The sequence below is a fragment of the Nothoprocta perdicaria genome, unplaced genomic scaffold (genome assembly GCF_003342845.1).
Source record: "Nothoprocta perdicaria isolate Ctin4 unplaced genomic scaffold, notPer1 scaffold_149, whole genome shotgun sequence".
In the NCBI taxonomy this organism is placed as follows: Eukaryota; Metazoa; Chordata; class Aves; order Tinamiformes; family Tinamidae; genus Nothoprocta; species Nothoprocta perdicaria.
The window spans coordinates 349,274-370,361 of record NW_020454638.1 but is presented as its reverse complement, the minus strand read 5'-3'; the positions used below and the strand labels follow the sequence as shown (position 1 = coordinate 370,361).

The 21,088-nt window shown below is 38.1% G+C and overlaps 1 protein-coding gene across 4 annotated transcripts in view; it reads left to right on the top strand.

Moving 5' to 3' along the window:
• The window catches only part of CAMK2D (calcium/calmodulin dependent protein kinase II delta), a 134,180-nt gene extending 120,975 nt beyond the window's left edge, over window positions 1-13,205 (top strand). For 3 of the 4 annotated variants that reach the window (XM_026034602.1, XM_026034601.1, XM_026034600.1), the window contains 5 exons: window positions 5,113-5,188; window positions 6,270-6,364; window positions 6,758-6,986; window positions 11,043-11,092; window positions 11,594-13,205. In XM_026034602.1, the coding sequence (XP_025890387.1) occupies window positions 5,113-5,188; window positions 6,270-6,364; window positions 6,758-6,986; window positions 11,043-11,049 (407 nt within the window). In that variant the 3' untranslated portion in view covers window positions 11,050-11,092; window positions 11,594-13,205. Of the gene's footprint in view, window positions 1-5,112; window positions 5,189-6,269; window positions 6,365-6,757; window positions 6,991-11,042; window positions 11,093-11,593 lie in introns of those variants that run through there. The other variant, XM_026034599.1, reaches the window with a different exon arrangement.
• The last annotated feature ends 7,883 nt before the right edge of the window (window positions 13,206-21,088 follow it).

The following is a 21,088-nucleotide window of genomic DNA, read 5'->3' as shown; positions in this document are numbered from 1 at the left end:
ATCATTTGGTGTACCTCATGTAGAAGTTTCTTTTCAGGAAGTTACAAGTCTTAGTATCTCTATCTCTGTCTTGCATAGAGTATATCTACATCTTTTAGAATTGGAACATTTTGTTTGACTAAGAGCTTTACTTGGCAAACAATGGTAAGCTTTAAGAATTTAGGGAGCTGGCTAATGCAAGATTTTGAGTCTGAAATTATGTGACACTAGAGTTCAGATCCCTGGCTCACAAAAGTTTCTGGTGGTAACCTATGAATATGCTGTCTGCAGTCATCACCCCTAAATAAAAAGGTGGGAGTGGAAAGAAAAAGCGTACTTAAAAAAGGGACTGTCGTTAAGACCATCTTTCGGGATTTCTTATGGGGTTTCTACTTCCTGTAGTAATGGATATAATGAGATTGGAGCTCTGACAGTACCTCTTTGATATGAGYGATGTGGTTTTGTTTTCTGTTTTTCTGTAATGCTGTAGGATACAATCATTATTTTTGCAAGCAACACACACAAACCTTTACAGTGCTGAGTTGTTGAGTTTATCATGGTCAGTAAATCTGAATCTCTCATTCTGCCCCTAGACTTGAATTAATAAAAAAAAAAATGGAAAAGGTGACGATTCTCCGTGGGCAAAATTGTTGAGCTTAGAGAACAGATAAATTCTGAAGAATTTGTGCTGCTTAATATATCTGTGAAGTTTGAAATGGTTAAAATGCTAACCATTCAGGAGGCATTTATATTCATATATTTTGCTCATTTATTTTATACTTATTTAAAAATAGTATAAACTAAATTAATCCACTTGGAATATATTTTCCTAAAGAAAAACCTTTAAAATCCCCCTTTTTTTTTTTTTTTTTTTCCAAAACCCAGCATATCTCAATACTGGATGGAGAGATATATCTGCACTGGCATCTGAACAGAGTCATTAATGGCTACCTCTTTTGCCATTTTTTTTTGACAGCCACAGTTCCTTCCAAAATTATATAATTAACATTGTTTGTGTGTTCAAGTTTTATTTTTTATCAGTTCTTACTGTTTTTAATTAAAAATCATTCTTCTTTCTTTCTTTTTTTTTTTTTTTTTGACCTTTTTCTTTCTTCATACCTGCTTGCCCTCCTCCTACAGCTCTCACAAAGGAGGGTGACATGGAGAGGTTATGTCCCACCCACCACTCCTCCTCTTCCATTGCTTCTTCATCTTACTGGTCACCATCCTTGCTGTGCCCCAGCGGCCGCTCCTGCTGCCAGTGTCTTCTGCGGATTCTGGTCACCCTCTACCTCTTCATCTTTATTTGTTCATATGTTGTGTTTCTTTCCATCAATTCAGCGGGCAAGTCCACGAAAAATGCAAACTCACAGAGTCATTCGTTTGAGTTTGAGCTCCTTCCTTCCACTCCTTCCTCTGTACTGTGTAAGTTGAGAGACTCATCTGTTCAGATGATACTTTCTGTCTCTCCATTTCCTCCCGCCATCAACCTGCCTTTTTTTTGTTGKTTTTTTTTTGTTGTTTTGTTTTTTTGTTTTGTTTTGGTAGGAAAAAACAGGTATATATTGTGATCTGACTGATCTAGAGTGATCTACTATTTCTTTATTGGTTTTATTATTTATAAAATTGTATCGTCACCTTCAAGAACAGTGTAAATAGGTATGTATTTTGGAAAGTTATCTTGCAGAGGTTATCTGTGGATTGGACTATCGTGAGCTCTTCACGCCTTCCTTGGATCCTGGGTAGGGCCAAGAGATCAATTATCCATTGCGCTTATGAATGTCATCAAGTTGCCTTTTTTAGCATCACCATTCATAAAGCAGCTGTAAACCTGCTCTGCCATGTTATTAACATGCAAAACTCATTCATGACACCTGAAAACTTATGTAATGCTTAAAAAGAGATCTAGGCTGATTAATGACACATTAAGGAGATATATCTAGGGTGAAGAGATTGTGTTTGAACAGTTCAAATTTTAGATGGGTATGTATTAGTTGTTTGCTGGCTAATGCTATTATTAGTAGTTCAGAGCAAAGGCCTCACCAGAGCATTTTTGTTTTGTTTATGGATTAATTCTGAGATTCTTGGTGGGAATCTGAGAGTTGAAACTGGGAAAATTCCCTAAGAAATTAGGCCCTGTTTGCCAGATTCTGATCTTACATCCTTTGCCAAGAGTGGATATTYGCATTGGTAAAGATGAGGTCAGACTGGTCCCTAAAACCTGGGCTGTGTGTTACAGGCCTGAACCTGATCTTAAATTTGAGCAGAATTTTTGCTGAGGGCTTCCAGCAGAGGTGAAAGGAGAATCAGTTCCAGTATCTCAGTATCTGAAGATGCACCAGACTTGCTTCTGTTTTTTTATTCTTTATGCTTGGAAATACCTTTTCCCGATAGCTGTAGTAGAAAGAAATACAGAATTGAGGATTACTAGTGGTTTTCCATTGTAAAATGTTAGTTGAAAACAAAAAGATTTCTCTGACTGAAATAGTACAGTGATCAGGTTGGAGTACAATTAAATAAAAAAGTGTACGGGGCAAAACAGATCAGTGTCGTGATTTTCAGGACTTTAAATGTTTCTTGAGGCAGCAGCCAGGCTCCATCATTAATGTAATGTGTTCAAAAGACACAGTGCAGTATCTTGTATCTACAGTGACCACGATCCTTAATGCGTGTTTGTTCACTCCTTGCCTTTGTCAATTACATTTAGATAGAAAAGAATTTAAACTTTCGAAGAACAGATGTTACATAGATTCCACCAAATTTATAATGAAAATTTGGTAACTTTCTTCCCATTTTAGTAAGTATCAATTGCTTCTGTCAAGTACAGTCTGAAATAGCAAAACTCTGTTCCTACCAATATCCTTCTCACCTCAGCTCATTTTCTGCACCCTCTAGTTTTTTCCCTTGCCCCAAGGAATAATACAGTAACACATATTCACACGTTCATCAAGCCAAGCTTTTCTCATTTTTCGTCTCTTTCCTCTGTGCCTTCCAGTCTCCTTCCAATTTTTTTCCGTATTGAAGTCTGGTTCTCTTGTTTTTCTCATCTTCCTATCTGCTTTCTTCTCCTCCCTCCCTATCTAAGCCTCCCTTTCTAGACAGTGTATTTGTAGACTGAAATACGTTTGGTCTGTATTTGTATTCTCTCTACCTGCACACAGATWTATACCGACACAAAAATTGCAAAATCCTTTTTTAAATTAAAAATCAATCGTTTTTATAAAAGCCCAGCTGCTGTGGAGTTTTTTTCTGTTCTGTGGTATCTGATGTTACTGAATATCTCATATTCTGCTGTTCTTGACTGCCTTGCTCATCGAGATTTCAAATAACGAAGGGCTGAGAATGAGGGGGATCTTGCACACAGGGTAAAACATTTCTGGAACTCCAGCTTCTGAATTATGCTGCCCTTATGCCTTAGGTTCCTGCGACTCCCTATACGATTACATTGCCAAATATGAAGGTGGAGACTTGCTGGACTGCCTGCATGCATGTGCGGATACTTGTGATATTGAACAGAAAGAGCAGCAGAGTTTTTTTTGCCAAGTTTCATATGGTATTGTCATTTTGTAGAAAACTTGAGAGAAAAGCAGATTGCTTGGCAGTACTTTTCGGTTTCTGACCATCCCCTTTGTGGCCTGAGAAGTCTTTCTGCAAAGGCTGGAAGGACTGATGCTGTTGCTGGAGTTGGACAGTTGTTGAACGGAGCCAGTGATACGGCCTTAACCCCATTTCCTTCCATAGCTGGCTTGAAAAGCTTCCCGAGGCATGCTCTTCATGTTCAACAGGCACAGCTCTACTACACGTTAATACTGGCCAAAGAAACTTTGCTGAACCCTGTCTCTGCTAATAGGTAGCTCCTATCAGAAGGCTTCATCAAAACACTTCATTGACACTGCAGTTTATCTTTGGAGGGAAAAAACAGGGGAGAAAAAAGCAATTTTAGCAGCTTTCAAAAACTGCACTATCATCTCTTGTACTGAGCCATCSTAGCGTTTGACTTGTGCTGACAGTGCCCTACCATGTCCGCAGTTCCTTCTGTCTTATTTGAAACATAGGACAATAGAGCCATTGCTGATTGGCAAAGTCTCATCTCTTCATTAAAATTCTTTGTTATTTTTAACAATACTTAAAAATTAGGCAGCTAATACTCAGAATATTCTTGTCTTGCAATGCTACATAGCAGCCAGCAATTAATCACAAAAAAAAAAAAAAAAGCTTACTAGTTATTTATATCCTCTTTATCACTTCTTTCACTTCTGTTTTATTTAGTTATTTATTTTTGTCCAGAGATGTCTGCAGTTAAGAAATATTAAAAGAAATGGTGAGAAACAAAAGAAATGAAGAACTGTTTTAGTTCTTGCAGTATGTAGGAGGGTCACTAACATTCTGCTTCTGCTCCCCAACATTTTCTTTTTGAAGAAGAATTTGAACTTTCAGTGCTTTGGTCTTAACATCTTGCATATATATGGGGAGGGGAGGGTGCACGCACATCTATGCCTGTATATAGCTGTATCACTGTATTATAGCTAGACCTGTGTGTATGTATGTATTATGTATAAGCTATGGGGCTTTGCAACAAGTGATCTTCTTTATAGACTCAGGACCTAAATTGCTCTTTGCTTAAATGTACATGTTTGGCCTAAGTAAAATTAAGTGTTGCATAGATTTCTGATAGTCAGCATTATACTTTTACAAGATAAAAGAGTAAATTTGCATATGAATCATTATTGTATCACGAAATGATAATCAACTCTCTTTAGCACAAAGTAAAGAGTTGGTGGTTTTGATTTTTGTTTTCCTTTGCTTTTTAAACAGTAGGTCCTTCAGTGAAAGAAAGAAGATTAAAACCTTGATAGGGGAGTGGATTATTGATCTTGATGTGTGTTTAATTTCCTCATGAATATAGGCATAGGCTGAGGCCAAAATAGTTTAAAACTATTATAAATAGTGTAAAACTGCTGTAAAGAAAGTGTAAAAAATACTTTGTCTTATAGAAAAGGAAAAGAAATTGCAGTAATATCAACTAAGGAATGATGGAATAACTTTGATAAGGCTGTTATTCTGACAGCCTTTCAGYTGTCACCTTCCACCTTGCTTTCCATTTTAAGAATGATTGTGTTTCTATCTCTCTAGCTCGTAAGCAAGAGATTATCAAGGTTACCGAGCAGTTGATTGAAGCTATCAACAACGGGGACTTTGAAGCTTACACGTAAGTTTGGGTGGGAGTGAGAGCTGCCGTTTCGGTGTGGCTGTGCATGCACACGTGTGTATTGTTAGAGTTCAGTCTCAGATGCCCCCAAGGAAAGGAGCACTTGTTCACCACTGCCTCGCCTCAGCTTTTGCTAGCCTGGTTGCCACTTTCATAGGTGATGCTCGTGTAAATCTAATGTACTTGCCTTACGAGCCAGAAGTAAAAACCTGTCGTGAAATATGTAGTGATCTTTCTAGGAGTACGAAAGTAATGTCATGTCTTGTTTAAAAAAAAAAAAATCTATATATAATGTACATAGATAATACATTTATAATTACATAGATATTTACGTTTATAATGTATTGGTACTTAGCAGAATCCCACTTGTAATAAAAAAACAGGAAGGACCATATGGTATTTAGCTTCCACCTGCTGAACACTGCATTTATGTATAAGTATTTACTGAGCAAAAACGGCCTGAGTATTGTCAGTTTTCCTGTGCAGTGTCTCAAATTCATCATTGTGTCCTTTTCATCCTACTTTGAAATACAGGAAAGATGCTTCRTAAGCACTTTTCAACAATTCTTTTTGTTCTCCTTCTGTATTTCTCTGGGTRGCCTCTGTCCTGTTGTGGCCCAAGCTTCACAATTCAACTATGTCACTTGTTTTCTTGTCACCCTAAGAAACCTTTTTAAAAATTTTCTAACATGACACATAAAATTTCATATAATTACATTAAAACTGCACAGCATTTTAGCAGATGAAAGAAAAATAAAGATCTTTCCTAAATAATGGTGTCAGCCTTGAAAAATATACTTTGGATTGCACTGAGGCAGCCAGTTTTCAGAGGCACAAGCAGAATCTGATGGCGTAGTACCAATGACTTGTAGGGCCTCTTTGGCACTCTTTTCTCAAAATATGATTTATGTTAAGACTGGTCCAGCTGAAGTAAGTTGCCAAACTTGGATTTCGCTGAAATCAGAACTCCTGGTACACCACCTGTGCCATGGGCTAAAGGAGGCATTTAGAAAGAATCTGCCCAGTGTTGTGTTAGATCTAATGGCATGTGTTTATTGCAGCAGTTTCTTACTTTCTGCAGAAAAATCTGCGATCCAGGCCTTACGTCCTTTGAACCCGAAGCTTTGGGTAACCTAGTAGAAGGGATGGACTTTCACCGGTTCTACTTTGAAAATGGTGCGGAAAAAATCTTTTTCATCTCTCTGAATCTTCTGCTCCTGGTGATTGTGTCTCTCTGATCCATCAGCATTTTGATTTGGATTTTTTTTTTTTCTTCTTATGCAATCTCACCAGGATGATCGTCGTATTGAAATATTATTAAAAATTCTATTGATTTTCTTATGGCAAGGGGAAAACACACTTCCTTTTGTGTCTGTACTAATTTCTACTATATTTTTGAGCTATTTTGTGAATAGTTATCAGTAAATGGATTTTATTACTTAGTATATGCTTACATAGACTTACATACTTAGATGGATTTAGCGTCTAAATACTAAGTATGACTTAATATCTTATTACTTAGTATTTTTTATTACTTAGTATCCTCTCTGTGTTTGTTTTGTGTCCTAGCTTTATCCAAAAGTAACAAGCCAATCCACACCATTATCCTCAATCCTCATGTCCACCTTGTGGGTGACGATGCCGCCTGCATTGCGTATATACGGCTAACACAGTACATGGATGGAAGCGGGATGCCAAAGACTATGCAGTCAGAGGAGACACGGGTCTGGCACCGTCGGGATGGCAAGTGGCAGAACGTTCACTTCCACCGTTCAGGGTCACCAACAGTACCTATCAAGTAAGGAACAATTTCAAAGCACAAGCTTAGGTTATGTAGGTCACACGAGATAGTCTAATAGCTGCTTTTGGCCTTAAAGTCTATGAAGGTGCCCTCTTGATAGTGTAATTTCTTTGCGTGCAGTTATGTGGTGTCAGGAGTGTGCATGAAGTATTTGTGAGAGTATTTTTGGTAATAATGATTTTTGGTTTTGTCATTTTTGACAATGATACCTACTGATCTTAGCCCCTGAACTAAGAGCTTGAGAAGTACAAAAATGTTCTAATGGAGTTAGTGCCCTGATATAAGTCACGCAAAGTAAGAGTGGAGAGTCCCATTAGAGGAACCAGGGAGCACAGAAGGAATAAAAAATGATAGGATAGATGGAGCTGTTGGAGATTGTTGGAAAATTTCAAAGGATAATGTAACATTTACTGAAAAACATAATTTGAGCAATTTTGCATGTGTGATTTCCATCTGTCTCTACCTACTCAGACCTATCTGTGTTCTCTCCATGCTGAACTTGAGAAAGTTTACGTATTTACTTTATAAATTCAGGCACAAAGCTATCTATCATGTTGTSGTCTGTTCTTGCACACTCCCTTTGCTGAGCTGCTAGGCAATCTCTGTTCTGTCGCTATTTCCCACCTATATGGGTAAGCTTTGAATCCGCTGTCATCATTCATCTGCTCATTTCATTCTGGCATCACCGCATGTTGAGTCGCAGCATCTCACCGAGGGCGTGAGAGGCCATTCACAAACCTGGATACCTTGAGCCAGATTTTGAGCAGTGTTAATTAGGGTAGATTCATAATTGCAGTAAGAAAGGGAGAGTCATGGCTTCTTCAAGAGGTAGTGCTCAAGTCCTTTGCTTTTCTCCTGCTTACAGCTTTCCCCAGCGTTACCATGTCCCTTGGGGCCCAAGCTTGTTGACTTCCTCTCTAAGTAGACACACTTAGGTTAGACTGTTTCCAAATTACAGAGCCCTAGTATAGATTCTATTTTGTTCAGATGTGAACCCTTTATATTAAATATACCTACATTTTTGTGAAGCATCTTCTTGCAACAACATTCTCCCATATATCTCCCGTAGTATTCTATGAAATGAGGATATAGTAGGACTAAGTGTAAAATTTCACCGATGATAGATGAATGGAATCTTTTTTGGAGAAGAAAAAAAATGTAATTTGATTACCTGTTAATAACTCCTGTATTTTATTTACAACTGTTAACCCAGTGGGAACAAGAACCATGTCATTCTGTAGGGTTTTTTTTTGCATCCTATCGGCAATGCCAGTATTTAAACAGATATTCTCAAAAGAGTAGTTACAGTGCTTGAAAGGTTAGTAGCATTAGTAGCTAGTATTAATAAAGAGTATTAATACACAGTAGTATTCCTGAGATATTTTTGGTGTACTTTGTAAAGGAGYTTTTTGTCAAGGAGTCCAACCTGGGTATCTATAGGGAAGTGAACATAACTGTAATGGGCACAGCTGGCCAGTGCAGCCTGGACAGTGAGTGTGTGCGTCAGGCTGGCACACCCTGGGCTAGGGAGCACTCGCATCTTTGCCTTTTTAAGGGATGTGTGGGTGTATATGTAATTCTCTGTTTTGTTTGTGTGCTGCGTTCTTTTTTCTTTCTTAATTTATCTTAAAACATATTTATAGGAAATAATCATGAATATACATGAAGAAGGTAGCTTATTACACTTATTTTTAAGCAGCAGAAATGGAAGGAAATGAAATAGTAATCTTACAATTATGGTCAGTATTCATTTTTTATAGATTATAAAATCTTCCCAATAGTTCCTGTATTGAATAGATTTTACTGCTCCTTCTGTTTGAGGCAGAAGTGTTTTAATAGGATCCTGATGTTCATGCAACATGTGAGATGTACTGCTGTGTGCTCTGCTCTGCACTTACTGCTCCTATGAGCACTTACCAGAGCTGGAGTTTCTTTGGAAGTTGAGGCTTCATCTAAGTACCACAAAGCAGCCGTTGGCTGTGAGGTCACACGGAGAGAGACGGTAAACCTCAGGAAAATGTAGGTGTGCCTTGCAGTCTGAGATGTGCTCCATAAAAGCTGCACCAGTGTTCAGGACTCGTGTATTGCCAGCTCTTTACTGCTGGTCGTGCTAATAAAAAAAAAGAGTTTAGGGGGTTAGTAAGGATGGAATGGGTGGCAGCAAAAGGCTGAAAGAGATCTTATTTTGAGCACAGAGGCTTGTGTCTGAGGGAGTTCTGAGCTTGTGGAATCAGACAGAGGAGCTTTCAGGATGTGGAGAATGTAACTGAAACGAAAAGGTCACGTAGGAGCAGTGACTCGAAGCCTTGGCATGTAGCTAGGGTTTAAGGAGAGATGCTCTGAGATTACACTAAAGCAATAGGTAGATCCTCTGTTAGCCCTGGCAGCATCACTATATCTATGCCTCACCTAGCCCCTATTTTAAACGCAGAAGGTTTTTTTGAACTTGCTTCTAGTACAGTTCTAAAATATCATTGCTCTGATTGTTAAGAGCCGTACTGTGAATCCTAGGGTTTTTTTTTGCAACACATTGTGTTGTTGGTGGTTCTTATTTTGTCAGCTTTCTCCTTCAGTGCTGGAGACAGCTGTGCAGGTAGGAGCCATTTTATCTGAAGAGTCATTAGGATCACTTCTCATCTCCCATTTTGATAGGGTAAATAAAACATGTGTCCTTGCTTGACTTTGTATGGTAGGATCTCTGCTTTCCTAGTTCCCTAACCAGCTCTGTGCTGTATCTTTTCTGGTGTAAGGTTTGTCTTTTCACCAGTTTGAGTGCATCGGAAATACTGCATGCAGTTTTGGTCACGCGTTAGCAGGACTCTATTTTTCTTTATTTACTTCCTTCTCCTGCTAAGAATGCCATGTCTGCTATGTTACAGCATGTTACTTTTATCATCTGTAGCACACTAGCAGACTATCCAGGGTAGACATGTATTTATCTTAATCTTCCCTCTCCAAGCAATGAGTTTATAAAACCTTGGGTGAGTGCACAGCCCCGTGCTCCCCATTGTGTAGCATAATGTCTGTGGATTAGACTTTTCCTCTGTATTTGTAATGCCTTCCACCCTTGTGCAAGCAGAACACACGAGATGGTCCTGCTCTGTGTACTCAGTCAGGGTGTTAACAGAGAGCAGTGTTTGCTCTACCCTGCAGTTCCCTTTCAGCCCAGTCCTTGTCCTTTTTCTTTCAGCTACTTTACCTTGCATTCTTGCTTTAATCCCCATCTTCTCAAGTTTAACTTCCCACATGGTGCCATGTCAGGATTCACATTCTGTGACTATTGTGGTGATCATATTATCATAAAATGTCTCAAAGTTAGTTTTAGCATGTGTCAATGTTCACCCTCATTTTGTCCAGTGAAACTAGTAGTGCATAAATAATGCCAGTTTGGAAAATGACAGGAGTTTAGTTAAAGCTTTGCTCCATATTATTGTTCCTCATTTCTTGTATTGTAAGTCTTTGCAATTTACAACTACTTATTTCAACATTATCAAAATGGTAGGTAATAATGACTCTTATGCAAAGGAGAGACAATTTTATGTGCATTGTCTGAAGAAAAGTTTCACATTTAATGAACTTGCAAAAGCAATTGTTGCTGTGATGAGGTATAAATCTGAGGACAGAATCAAGCTATAGGTACCAGAAAATGAAATGTGTCCATGTGGCAATTAATTTGAAGATGAGTATGAGCACAAAATTACATCATTTATTTATTTATTTATTTATTGTATTTTTTTTACTATTAGTCTGACACACTTAGGTTTTTCTTTGGTCCATCGCTGCTCTCTGTTCAGGTAGCTGGGTTGATAGTAGATCTTTCTTTATATTGAGTGGTCTTAAGAATTTATTGGTTTGTATTTTTTTGTGTCTGCATATAAAAAAACAGTGGTTTAAAATACCCGTAGTTGAAGAGCTCTTGGACCTCAAACTGTCTCCCAAATGCAGACTTTGAGGCTTATACCTACTCACTTATCACACCTTTCACTTTACTGTGCTTTCATAAATACAGCAACAGGAAGACTCAAGTAAAGTGTTTCTTTTGTGTTTGTACAGTGCCTAGCACAGCGGAATCCCAGTTGTGACTTCGGCCCCTAGATGCTACGGTAACGCAAATAATAGTACCAAGCTGAAGTAGTTGCCTGTTTTCCTACACATTTCTTTCATTTTCTTTTTACATGATGCTTCTAGCATGTCTTGCATGCAAATGACACCCAATTCTTCCTTGCTGTGCAGTTCAGTTTTTGTATGAGGAAAAACTGTGGCCGTGTCCATAATGTACACGCTAAGGAAGCAAGTTAAAGCTCTTGAATTCAGACCTCCCTCCTTCGAGAAACTGATTAAGGCAATTTCACAAACTGCCTCATCTTCCCTTTTCTGGCATGTTGTAAAGATTGAAAATATCTGTAAAGTGGTTTGAAAAAATAAAAGTGCTTTTCCTGAGTGTTTGGGGGTTTATTTTTTGGTTTGGTTTTCTTTGTTCTATTAAATGCTCTGGAGAAGGTTTTATTCAATAGTATTGGCTAACACGTGAGCATGTATTGTTATCTGGTGGTGATGGTACCTCAGTAATGGCAATCTTTCTTTTTCCTTCTCCCTCCTTCCAGCTAAAAATCTCAGCGGTGCCGCTCTTGCACTCTCTGTACCCAGCGCGCCTGGTTGATTACCGTCTTGGCCATCCTGTTCTCTTCATGCATGTTTCTGAGTGCATGAAGTTGTGAAGGTTCTTCATGTAACACATTTGTGATGCACCGTTTTGCTGCATATTCCATCTGTACACTGTTAACATTTCAATGAAGGTGATGTTCCATGCAAATAGAAAATAGYGAGGCATAAACGTCAAACATTTGGTGTACAGCAGTAGATATAGGAGACATTTGTCTTTTTTTTTTTCTCCACTTATGCCAAGTTTTGACGGATGACTTTAAAAGTTATCCCGTTTATAAAAAAGGAACAAGAAAAAAAAAAACAAAAAAAWACCCTCTCGCAAAAATACATAGACCCTCTTTTTTTAAGAACTGTTTTTTGACTCTTCCTTAATCCCTAGATTCTTGAATTTTGCTTCAGTTCTGAAAGAAAGGGATAGGTTTTACATTGACAGCTGTATTACTGTAAAACAGATTTTTACTACGGCATGTAAATGGACAAAATCACTGGTAAATGTGGAATGATCATATCTTGGCTTTGTTCCAGCTGAAGCCTTCYTAGTTATTAGTCTGTGTAAACTGGAAAAATCTCCTCATTTGCTGGTGTGGTCAGTTCTCAGTTAACTGGTAGTGATCTGGCTGGTCAGCAACTTCTTTCATTTTTTTTCCTCTTTTTTTCTTTGAGCCTTCACCTTTGCTTTCTTACTATGCTRTTTGAAAATTTATATTGGATGATAAAGCAAAATTAAAAATTGTTAGGAACTAAGTGGTGATTGAGAGGCAGATTTTGAATGTTAAAACAGATAAAGAAAAACAGAATTTTATTGCTTTTAGGGTGTATTGTAAATTTGAGGAGGCTTTAGAACATTTAAAAATTTTGTTTAAAATATAGTCCAGTTGTGTGGTTAGTATATTATAGAATATTAGGCCTTAAAAGTTTAGCATGAAAAGTTTATTTACTTTCCAATATAGTTGTTGCTTTTCTGGAAGTATGTTATGAATACACCAGATTTCTAATAAACCCATAACACTTTACCACAGGGTTATTTCTTCCCCTTCCTTTCTCTTCCTCCCTACCGCCCAGTTTGCTCTTGACTTGTGAAAATCATTGTGCAGTGGACACCGTTAAGGTCAACATTTTTTTTGCAGCATTACCAATTTGTTTTAGATTTTTATTTGTTGCTGCAAAAATCTGTGCACTGTGCAGGAAATGCTTTCTTGTCAGTTTAGAWGAGAAATTTTCTTACAGGGACTATGTTTGCTTCCCTTACGTATCTGTGAAAGTATATTCTTGCAAGCATTTAGATTTATTCCCTTTCAATTTTAATAGAAAAATAGAGGGATTTATTATTTCTCTTTTTTTTTTTCATTTGTTAATTGTTTTATTACCAACAGGACTAACTGTTTTCTGCAGCTCTGTATAGTGCATGGTATCTCAGTCAATGTTCTTTTTAGGAGGTAACAATTTGCAACTCTGCAGCTGGAAGTTTCTAAAATGGAAGAGCTTCTTGATTTGTATAATTTCATGTTTCTGTATTGATTACTGATCAAAAGCAGTTCTTAAACATTTTGGTGTTGTTACTAGTAGATGTATGGTAGATGGATTTAAGCTTCTCTGATAATTACTACATGATTTTAAACAATATATATTTAAAATAAGCACCTACAATAAATGTGTTGAGCCATATTAACCTGCCAATGGGATCTGTGAAAAGAAGTAATGGCCTGTTTTTTTTTCTTTATTAATTTTTACTTTTTTTTTTTTTTTTTTTTTTTTTTTGTGAAGCGGCTATAAGTGGCATAACTATTTAAAATTAATTAATTAGGTGTAGGGTGTTTTTTTTATACTTCTAACATAGCATGTGGTGTTGACATATTACTGTAGATCAAGTTTGTCTTCCACACGAAGATGTGAGGAAATTGTGATTTGTTCTCTCCACCACAACTGAATTATACACTTACCTTCTGTCATTTTGGAACACTGCAGTTTACCATGGGACACAGTGTACATATTTCTTGCCATAATGGTAAATGATGGATATATTTAAGGATTAATAAATTTGTGATTTCTGCCGACATTGTGCTTGTGTTTTAATTTCACAGTTAACTGTGGATTTGCAGTGAAGAAGGTGTAGTTTTGGGTTGAATTGGGAAGTCGATGATATAGATAATCTCTTACAAGCCCGGTTTGCAATTTGAAACTATAAATATTAGCTTTCCTGGTTAATCTCTTGATTAGTTCTTCCCAATTGCCTTTTCCTAGGGACCTGGTTATATACTGGGTTTTGTTGTCCTTTTGTTGATGTTTTTGTTCATACCTTATATTTGTAGATATGTATCTAGAAATAATTTAGACACTTTACACTTCTCTGTAGCCTTCTTGCTGTGTTCCATACGTTTGACCTGTAACACAAGACGCCATAGGAGCATTATTATATACTTACAGTGGCAGAGTTTAAAATGGATTGGTAGTACATAATTAACTGGGATTTCAAATAGTGTACTGGTTTAAATTTTCCATGCATACTTATTGTGATTTTTTTAGGCATTCAACTCATGCTATGCCACAAGCGGAAAGAGTCCTCCTTACCATTAGAAAAGAGGGACTGAGTGGGCTGGGGAAAGAGCAGAGGAAATCCAGTCAGGAAATTGAGTCAGGAAATCCAGAGCTGGGTTGTTTCTCCTGTTCGGTGCCAAGAGGAGCTTGGATACGAATCCGAACCYGTAGTGCTGCTTTCAATGTGACAGTGAGGCAGGTGTGTTGCCTGCAGAAGAAATGGAGAATATTCCTGTTCTGTGAACAATTCAGCACTTAAAACTTTCTTGGTGGCATTTTGTTCTCCCTATGTGTGTGTTTATGTGTGTGTAAACAACAGTAAAAATGCTTGTGAGAGAGCTCAGATTTAGAACATTTCAGGAAGCTTCAAAGAAAGTAAAAGTGATTTAATCTGGGTCATTTTATGCTTGTCATATCACTTCTGCCTRCTTAGTTTATTCATTTCTTTTCCACTCAGTGCTGCTCCAGAAATTAGTTAGACTTCCATTTTAACTGTGTGTGCCTGCAGTGAGCTGTTTGAAAGCACTGGAATTTCCACTAATGTGCAGGTATGTAGATAAGAGGAGCTGAACATACAAAACATAATGACAAGAAAAAGGACGGGGAGAATACATCTACAAAATACTAGATTGAGGATAAGGTAGGGGGTAACTTTGGAATTGTTTCAGATGTCTTTTTAATAGCACAAATGCTTTAATGTGCTGCCTCCTGGTGGATATCTGTAATCATTTTTTTTTTCTGTTTAGGAGAGCAAGAGAAGATGCTACTTGTTTTGAACAGAAAGGAGCCTATTGCTTTCATGCATTCTCTTTTTGTTTTTAATATGAGTAAGGAAAGTAGAATGTTTCAGAGGCTGAAAATTTCCCTTTTCTGAATCTCAAATATACACAGTACACATATTGCTTGGAGGAATTTCATACAGGTTCCAGTTTCTGAAAACAGGCTCACAAGGTGCAATTGCAAAGCTATATCTCTCCTATTTATCTTATGGAAAAAACATTAATCAAAAAATTAACTGCACTACCCATGGGTAAGTGATCCACATTGCTTCAGGAGATTCAAGAACTTCACTCTTCCTTACAGATTACTGCTAAAATACGGAGAGCTCTACCTGAAATTTTGGAAGGATGCAGAGGATTAAAAGACCAGCATCTCAGCATCTAACTTCTAAATACCCTGGAGATGGCCACTGTAGCAGAGATGTGATGTGACTGGGCAGGAGTAAGGAGGGTTTGATCCCATGGGACTTAATCTCTGCTGAGTACTATCTGCGTGTAGTCTGTAAGGAATCATATCTAYAGCCAATAAAGACCCTTTCCCTCTCCGTGTCTTGCACAGGTATTGATGGCTGAACAGGACATGTAGGAATATCGTAAGCAACGTCTTCTAAGATAGTGCACAAGTAAAACAAGGTGAACGCAGCACTTGTGCAGTTTGTGAACTCCAGAACAGCAGTATAAGGCTGCTAGCATCCAGCATATTCTTGTCCAGGCTCTGAACCAAAGCAAATGACACTACAGAGAGTAAGTCTGAAGAGAATATTTAACTGCAGGGTGTGAGGGGAGAGGCATCAGTTCAAAAAACACATGTTTTTTGACCTTACCTTAGGCGGCAAGGTTTACAAGGTGAAGAGAAAGGAGAGCTGTATGGTGCCAGAACCCAGCTATGGGACTGGACTCTTTTGTGTATTATATATTAATTTGACCCTGTGGACCTTTCTCATAATGGCTTCTGAATAGTCAATATAGGTAAGTGGGGCAAATGACTGGAACATGGTTCTCTTACAGGCTTTACCCCTACAGGGTTAAAACACAAAAGCTGTGTAGCTGCAGAATGTCCTCCCAAAAGTCAACTTAAATTGCTTCCCAGAAGTGGTCAGGAATGCAATGCACCTCATAACAGCTAAATGAGGTCTAGATTGAGGTCTTGGTTGTGTAATTATTCCCACCTATTCTGCCCTGAACTCTACCAGTAATGGAAATGTGTTGTGTCATGCAGAAAGAACAGTGGTATGTGTCACCAGGTTTCCCCATAACTGGCAGGTATTTGCCAGTGTCATTGCATTCATTGCTGGAGGGGAGGAGGAAGGGAGCAAAGCTGTAATAAAGTGTTTCTTGCATTGGAGGAGAATTAATAGCAAATAAAACACCCTGATCGGAAAATGAAGACACCGTTCCAACCTTTCACCACACCTTTTCCTGACTTTTCTCAGGCATTCCTAGCATGTAGACTCTTTGAGAAGACAAATGCCCCAGAGCAAGTCACTGCTAGTCACGGATTGTGAAGTAATACATGTAGTGAAGGGACTGTAAAGGCAACCACCAGCCTTAGAGTGGAGGTAAGAGCCCGTATTCCTGTACCTGGCAGCGCATTGATACTACTGAATGCTGAGATCTAAGCTGAAGTGAAACCCTGAGGATGAAGAGCATGTTGCTGCAAGGCACACACCTCTGTGATGTTACAGCAAGGCACTAACACCATATTYAACTGTTGCCATGTGCTATGCACTGGAAGCAGGGTAAGTACCAGGGGAAGAAACTAAGGTTTCAGATGTGGAACATGATTGTAGGACAAGGATGATTACAGTTTCAATGAAGAAAAGGTAAGAATATATTAACACATTTGTGAAGGAAGATGCTCATAGATACRCCTGTATATCTGTCTCCTTGTCATGTTGGAAGATTATTCTAGGGCCAAGCAACTGCAAAGATGAAATTTCAATTGTATGTACACATGACACTACCTTAAGTAGTAGTGATTTGGCCTCCTCAGCCATTACATACTGTTGCCCCATATTTAGAACATATTTTCTTCCAGTTAATATATGCATATAAGTACTCCCTGTGCCAATTTCTGAACATGGCAACCACTGCTTCAAATGCACTGTGCTACAGATTTCTCAATGAAAATATTCCACCATCCTCTGCTAGATGATAAATCAGTCAAAAGCTTTACAGAGCTCATTGTGTAAGCAAAATGGCACCTGGTGTAGGAAGCAGCTGGTGATCTATGCTGCAGTTTTCTGCAAAGTGTGAGAGGCTACCATGGGTGAGAAGCTGCTTATCTGTCAGAGCATGGTATTAGGTCCGACAGCAGAGCTGCTCTGGTTGATGTCATAGAAACTATGACTTGTGCCTTCAATGAAAGAGGTTGTATAGAGTGTCATAACACGCCAATATGAAAGGTAACCTATACAGGGTTAGATTTGGAACTAGGTTCCCCCTCATGCTCAGCACATATCCCTAGAAAATGCACTTTATCACAATTGTCCTTTTGCTCAGCAGCTCTATCCTCCTTATCCTGACTACTCCTGACTAACCTCATTTCTGCTGATACCAGGTTAATCTGTCTGTCCCCGAATTATCACAATAGCGTGTGGTAATAGGATCCCTTTCCAGGAATTCTCTTTGCTAAGCCACTGTGCTGAGTTGTGATTGATCAGTATGTCCTTCTATTGCCAGGTAATCTCTTTGTCTTGAATTCAGTTTTCACCCTCTCAGCTGTACATTTCCTTGCATCCCTGTGCTTGTTTTCTGAGGACTGTAGGTGCTGCCTCCACTTTGGACTGCTCTAAAGGAGGGTTTTGTGAGCATTGGGAGCCTAGTGAGTTCTTGGCATGCTTATTTGTTTAACTTCCTCAGGCAAAATAGATGTCTGAACATCTACTCTCCAGACTGCAGTAGAATTTTAGCAAGAGCTGAGAATAYAGCTGCTCTGCCATCCTGTGAGTGCCTCAGGGCATACATTGAAATGAAATTTGAAGTGCTTTAGGTGCTTCAAGAATCCTTAAATTTGGACACCTWGTTAAAAGGTGTGAGAACTGAGCCATGAGTGTTGCTATCACAGTTTTGGATGTGACTCCCATTCCGCCCATTTCTGCTTCAGATTTCAGAGGCATTGTTAAGGGATGCAGCTTTTTATATTTATTTTCTTGATTTGTAACTTCYTTCTGAAGGGCTGTGTGGCAGAGCAATTCAACCTGTTTCTGGAGTAAAACGGTTTTGCTTGCGATGCAGTTAGWGCAGCAAGTTTCACTTTATCAAAAGTATATAAAGGGAGATAACACAAGTGTGGGAGAGTAGCTAGACCTTTCAAATAGTTTTCTGAGAATAATATAAACAAAGTGCAAAAGCTGGTAGTCACTATGTGTTATACAGATATGTATATAATATACAGTCTTCATTATGCACGCATTTTCTGTGATTCTAAGTGCAGGAAAGTATTGACGTTCACTTGTTATATTATGGTGAATCAAATAGATGGTTATCCATTTTAATAGCAAGCAGAACTTACTGTAGTAGAACATTGTCTATGAAAGTGGTGCCAAGAGTTGGACATATTCATAGCCTCACAGAAAACTTCCAGCGAACTTCCATTTAAGAATTTTGCTTCATGATGGGGAAAAATAGTCTGTACTTAAAAACAGAAGTTCTGCAGTCTGTAGTTGTGACAGTTTGGGCAATTATTTGAAAAAAACAATCACTATTTKTGAAACTATTTCAGTAGTTAAAAAATGGTCTGGAAAAAAAAATGTTTTTTCTTTGTGAAAAACTAAACATGCTCTTCTAACTCAGGAACAGGAATTCTTGGGCAGGCTCCAAAAAAGCAGCCTTCAAAACAAGAGTAACTGTCCATTTTTGTGGGAGGAGAATGTCACTCACCTTGTATTTGAGAACATAATGTAGTCCTGCATAAGRTATGTTGTTATACAAAAACAACACAAAGGAAGTTGAAATGCATCTCTTGCAGGAAAACAAAATATTTTAGCAGTTGAGCCAAACTGTGTCACAACCAAAGAGGGCAACAGGCTCATCCTTCAGTGGGGCTCATTAGATACACTAAAATGAGAGAACTTTTACAAACTTCAATCTCCGGATTTCCATTTCCCTTTCTTAGATGCATATAATAAGGAATGTAAAACAAAACATTTAAATATAGCAAGTCTGAAAATTATGGCAACTCCTGAACTACAAAAGTATATCTGAAGAAAGCTTACTTGAAGTAAAACACAGAGGCTTGGCTATGCCAAAACTTACCTTGTTTATTATCACAAAATTATGTACGCTATGCTACTCRGACTTTAATAGGTGACATCTGTTTCCCATGTGGATACCTGAATTTCAAGAAAGTCTTTGAAACAGCGAAATGTGTGGTTGCAAAGTCTTGTTTTTATCTTACTGTGTTATCAACACACAAAACCATCAAACCACTGTATTACCAAACCGAGATATGGTCATCCTGTAGATCTTATCCATAGTTGTGAAAAYTGAAAACAGCAGAAGAAGAGCAGAAGAAACAACATTACTGTTTGTTCTTTTTCAGTTGTTTAAATCAATACTCTACCAAACAACAAATTGGCTCATAAGGAGACTTTAATTTCTCTTTAGAGTGTACACACAGATCAAAAATGAGTATTTTAAAATAATGTGTTCTATTAAATTGGGAAGATGGTTTATTAACCATCTGAAAGTGGAAATAGTTTGGAAAGCGAATTAGAGTATTTGTTCTTTCTGAATAACTGATTGCTCAACTTTATTTCCTGTGTCCTAGCAGCTGCCTACATTCATTTATGAAACTGCCACAGACAGCCATTCCTAAATCTAACCTTTCTGAGAAGACTTGCTTTAAATAGGAATTTTAATATAGCAAGGCAACTTTGCACGTAATACTAGGGATTGGTAGCATGCCTGACCTTGGGTTTGCTAGTTTACTTCTGAACTTTTGGTTGGCCTTGTTGCTGAATACAGGTTCTGTATGTGCAGCTAAAAGGGCAATCTCCATTTTTATATGCTCATTTCTTTTCTTTATACTGATACAATTTGCCCCCGGACCCTGGAGAAYGTGTGAAGTGAGGTGTCCTTTGAAAGATAACTAGAATTATTAGCCTAATGTTAGAGGCTAAAATTAACTCTCATCATGGAAATAAAAATAACTTAGCATTTAACTTTCTCTCTCTGTCATGTAGTTTTTCTTGATAGCTTTACAAATGTCAAAACAATTATTACTGTGTGCTTATATATATGTATAAATATTAAAAGCCTGAGCTAATGACTGGTTTCTGGCATCTGAGCAGGACTTTGCTGAGCTGGTTCCTTTCAGGCTTAATCACAGGCACAAATAAATCTCTTCTAGAGAGTTGTGCTCGATTTTTTAGTTCCGCATGTGCTACTTAGAGCAGTGATGGCAGTRAGGGGAGAGGGAATATTTTTTATGCAACATATTCCTCTTTTAATGGAATTGTTTAACAAAGTCTCTTGACATTTTGAGAAATGCTGGCGTGACAGACTGAAATATGCCAGCTCATTTTGAGAAGCCTCAAAGTGAAGTGCCTCCAAAAGACATCATCACAGTTCTAAGTAGGTCAGGGAKTTCTGCAAGGCAGTTAATTTTGCACAAAGATCCTTATTCATCATGCTTAATTTTTTTGAGTTTATGTTCAGAAACATATAGATGTAGACACATTAKTTTCTTCATATGTCTGTCTCCTGTTGGAGGCAATCTGTTTTGCATAAATAGTTAAATATTTTCTGTCTGCAATCCAGACAAAAGTACAAGCGAACCGATTTTCAGGCCTGGTTGTAAAACAGAATATATAAAACTCAACAAGAATATGGAGGAAACAAGTAGGAGGTTTTGWTGTTTTTAGGGAGGGCTAGAATCTGGAGCATAGGTGTCCCTTGTGCAATGTTGTGGCCATAACCAGTAAAGTGAATCCTTCTCTCTCTCCTCTCACCCCCAATAAGTAGGGAAGGATCTAATTTTTAGTTTAGTACTGATCAGAAAAAAAGTCAAAATCTCAATAATGAAACTGAGCAGCATGAATGAAACCCTTGCTCCTGCACAGCTGCCACCTGAAGGTGCAGCTAGGAGATGCCGTGGTGAACACGTGGTGAACATTG